This window comes from Zeus faber (genome assembly GCF_960531495.2).
Source record: "Zeus faber genome assembly, chromosome: 7".
Classification (NCBI taxonomy): Eukaryota; Metazoa; Chordata; class Actinopteri; order Zeiformes; family Zeidae; genus Zeus; species Zeus faber.
This window is the reverse complement of record NC_137203.1, coordinates 1,876,583-1,878,870: the sequence shown is the minus strand read 5'-3', so window position 1 is coordinate 1,878,870 and position 2,288 is coordinate 1,876,583. Positions and strand designations below refer to the sequence as shown.

The following is a 2,288-nucleotide window of genomic DNA, read 5'->3' as shown; positions in this document are numbered from 1 at the left end:
ATTCTTCAACAAATTGAATTTATATTAAAAAAAATGTTGATCCAATAACACCAAATCCCAAAAAAACCATCAGTGTAGAATAATAATAATAATAATAATAATAATAATAATAATAATAATAATAATAATATATTTCTCATAATAAAAGCCTCCAGGTGAATCTTCTGTGAAACCCTTAATCTTGTGGTGTTTTTCCCTGGTTTTTTCCTCCTTGAGCAACCCGCTGTGGAAGCCCCAGGGAGGGGCCCCGTGTGGGCGTTTCTGAACCCGGGGTCGGAGATAAAACCATGGAGCGGGCTCCAGCCCCGACACACTGCACCTCCTGACCGAGAGGAACCAAGAAGGCTCAAACTACACTAAACTATTCAAAATGTACGTGAGGTCCAACAGCTTGACCGTCCACTCAGGCTTCTCCTTCCCGGCGGCCGCCCGCAGCACGGAGCCGGAGATCTTCACCTTCGAGCGGATCCCGGCCCAGGCCACCGCGGTGCGCTCCTTCGTCCCGGTGCGCCCCAAGAGGCGCTGCACCCGGGTCATGTACCCGGCCAAGGTCCGCATGCACCTCCCCCCGGCCGAGAGGAGCCCCGCCAAGCGCTGGCTGCTCGCCCTGTGCCTGGTGGTGCTCTGGCAGATCTACACCGAGGAGCCCTGCGCCGACACGCCGCCGGGCAGCGCCGACATCGCGGCCGCGGAGCTCCGGGTCCTTCCGTTCCAGTCCGCGGAGGAGCGGGCGCGGCAGCTCACCGACGAGGCCCTCGCGGGTCTTCCCCAGGCATGTGAGAGGAACCTGGCCGGCGCTGAGAGCTCCCTCCCGGAACACCGTCTCGCCGAGGACCGGGGTCTGTCCAACTCCAGCAGCCCCAGCATGGAGACCAGCAGCCGGTTCGACCACAGCGCGGGGAACGGCTACATGGTGGCCCTGCTGGTGTACCACAGGCTAGGGGGCGACAACTGAACGGACCCCCGGTTCTGGTTCTGGACACAAAGCTCCACTTTGGGGCTTGAAGAAGGAAAACAAAGCGAACCCGTGGAGCGGCGCGCAGAGCGCAGCGTGGCCGGGGAGAGCGCCTCCTGCCCCGGCCCCCGCCCGAGCACCAGCCCGCTGAACTCTGAAGAAGTTTAGTGGAAGAAAAGGAAGAAAAAGAGACACTTTAAACAAACACTGAAGTGAACTTGCAATGGAGCGAAACTTGAAGACTTTAACAGCAAAACAACCACTTTGTGTGGAAATTGAAGTAGAATGCTGTGTCTGCACTGAGGGTCTGGAACAACTGGACCAGCAACTTGTAACTGACTCTGATGCTGTGTTAAACTATGAAGTCTGTCTTATTTAGCTATTTATTATATTTGCTATTTATTTTCTACAACATATTATGAAATTAAAAAAAAGTTTCTACATGAACTTCACGTTTTCTGCCTGTTTCTTGGACTAATGCATAATAATTGAAATTCTGCATCTGGACAATGTTATTTCATTAAAATACCAACAAATAACAGCTGAACGTCTGCATCAATATCTGCATAAAGCTCTCAATGCATCTAATTTCAAATACTTATCTTTTAAACCATGACACTAAGTTATTACATAGAACATTCCTTCTTTAAAAAAAAAAAACTTGGATTGAGTAGGGAGCAATAAATCCAACATTCGATTTATCTATATTCAGTTTATATATATATATATATATATATATATATATATATATATATATTATATATATATATATATATATATATATATATATATATATATATATATATTTATATACATTGTTTGTTTGATCGTTTATAAATCCACTTAGAGCAGTGAACCTGCTGGTTGGAGGTCTGGAGAACTGCGTAGACAGTGGAACTTTCTGTTGGGCCACTTTCACCCTTTCCAGACATATTATTCACAGAAAGATATTAAACGCGTCATAAAAAGTCTGGATGTGTTGAGTCAGCGGCCAATGGCCGCGCCTGATGGATGGAGGATTCCCTGCTCCATCAAGTGACCTCACCGTGGCTTCCAGCTCAGACTGAATCAAAGAGCCGCGTGGAGGCCAGGACCGGCTCGGAGCGGCAGCTCAGCCTCACGGTGATGACCTCATCCTGTTTAATCAACTCCTCATGGCACCAGCCCCATGTCGCCAAGTGGAGCCCGCTTGAAAACACAATTATAGAACCTAGAATCACGATTGTGGTGCTTCCCCTTGCGGCTGCCTGCGCGAGCACCTTGTGTTGATTACACACATTTTGGTATTTTTTTAGTATTTATAGAGCTTATTGTGCGTAATCACCGGGTGTCA

General features: G+C 47.9%; 1 protein-coding gene across 1 annotated transcript; it reads left to right on the top strand.

The window, feature by feature from the left end:
* Positions 1-325: 325 nt before the first annotated feature.
* ier3 (immediate early response 3) lies at positions 326-1,486 on the top strand. Its single transcript, XM_080003460.1, has one exon. The coding sequence runs from the start codon at positions 371-373 to the stop codon at positions 953-955; it is 585 nt and encodes a 194-aa protein (XP_079859586.1). The 5' UTR covers positions 326-370; the 3' UTR covers positions 956-1,486.
* Positions 1,487-2,288: the final 802 nt, after the last annotated feature.

What these genes read in the sequence shown, in the direction of transcription:
- ier3 (XM_080003460.1), top strand. Translation starts at nt 371, where the DNA reads ATGTACGTGAGGTCCAACAGCTTGACCGTCCACTCAGGCTTCTCCTTC.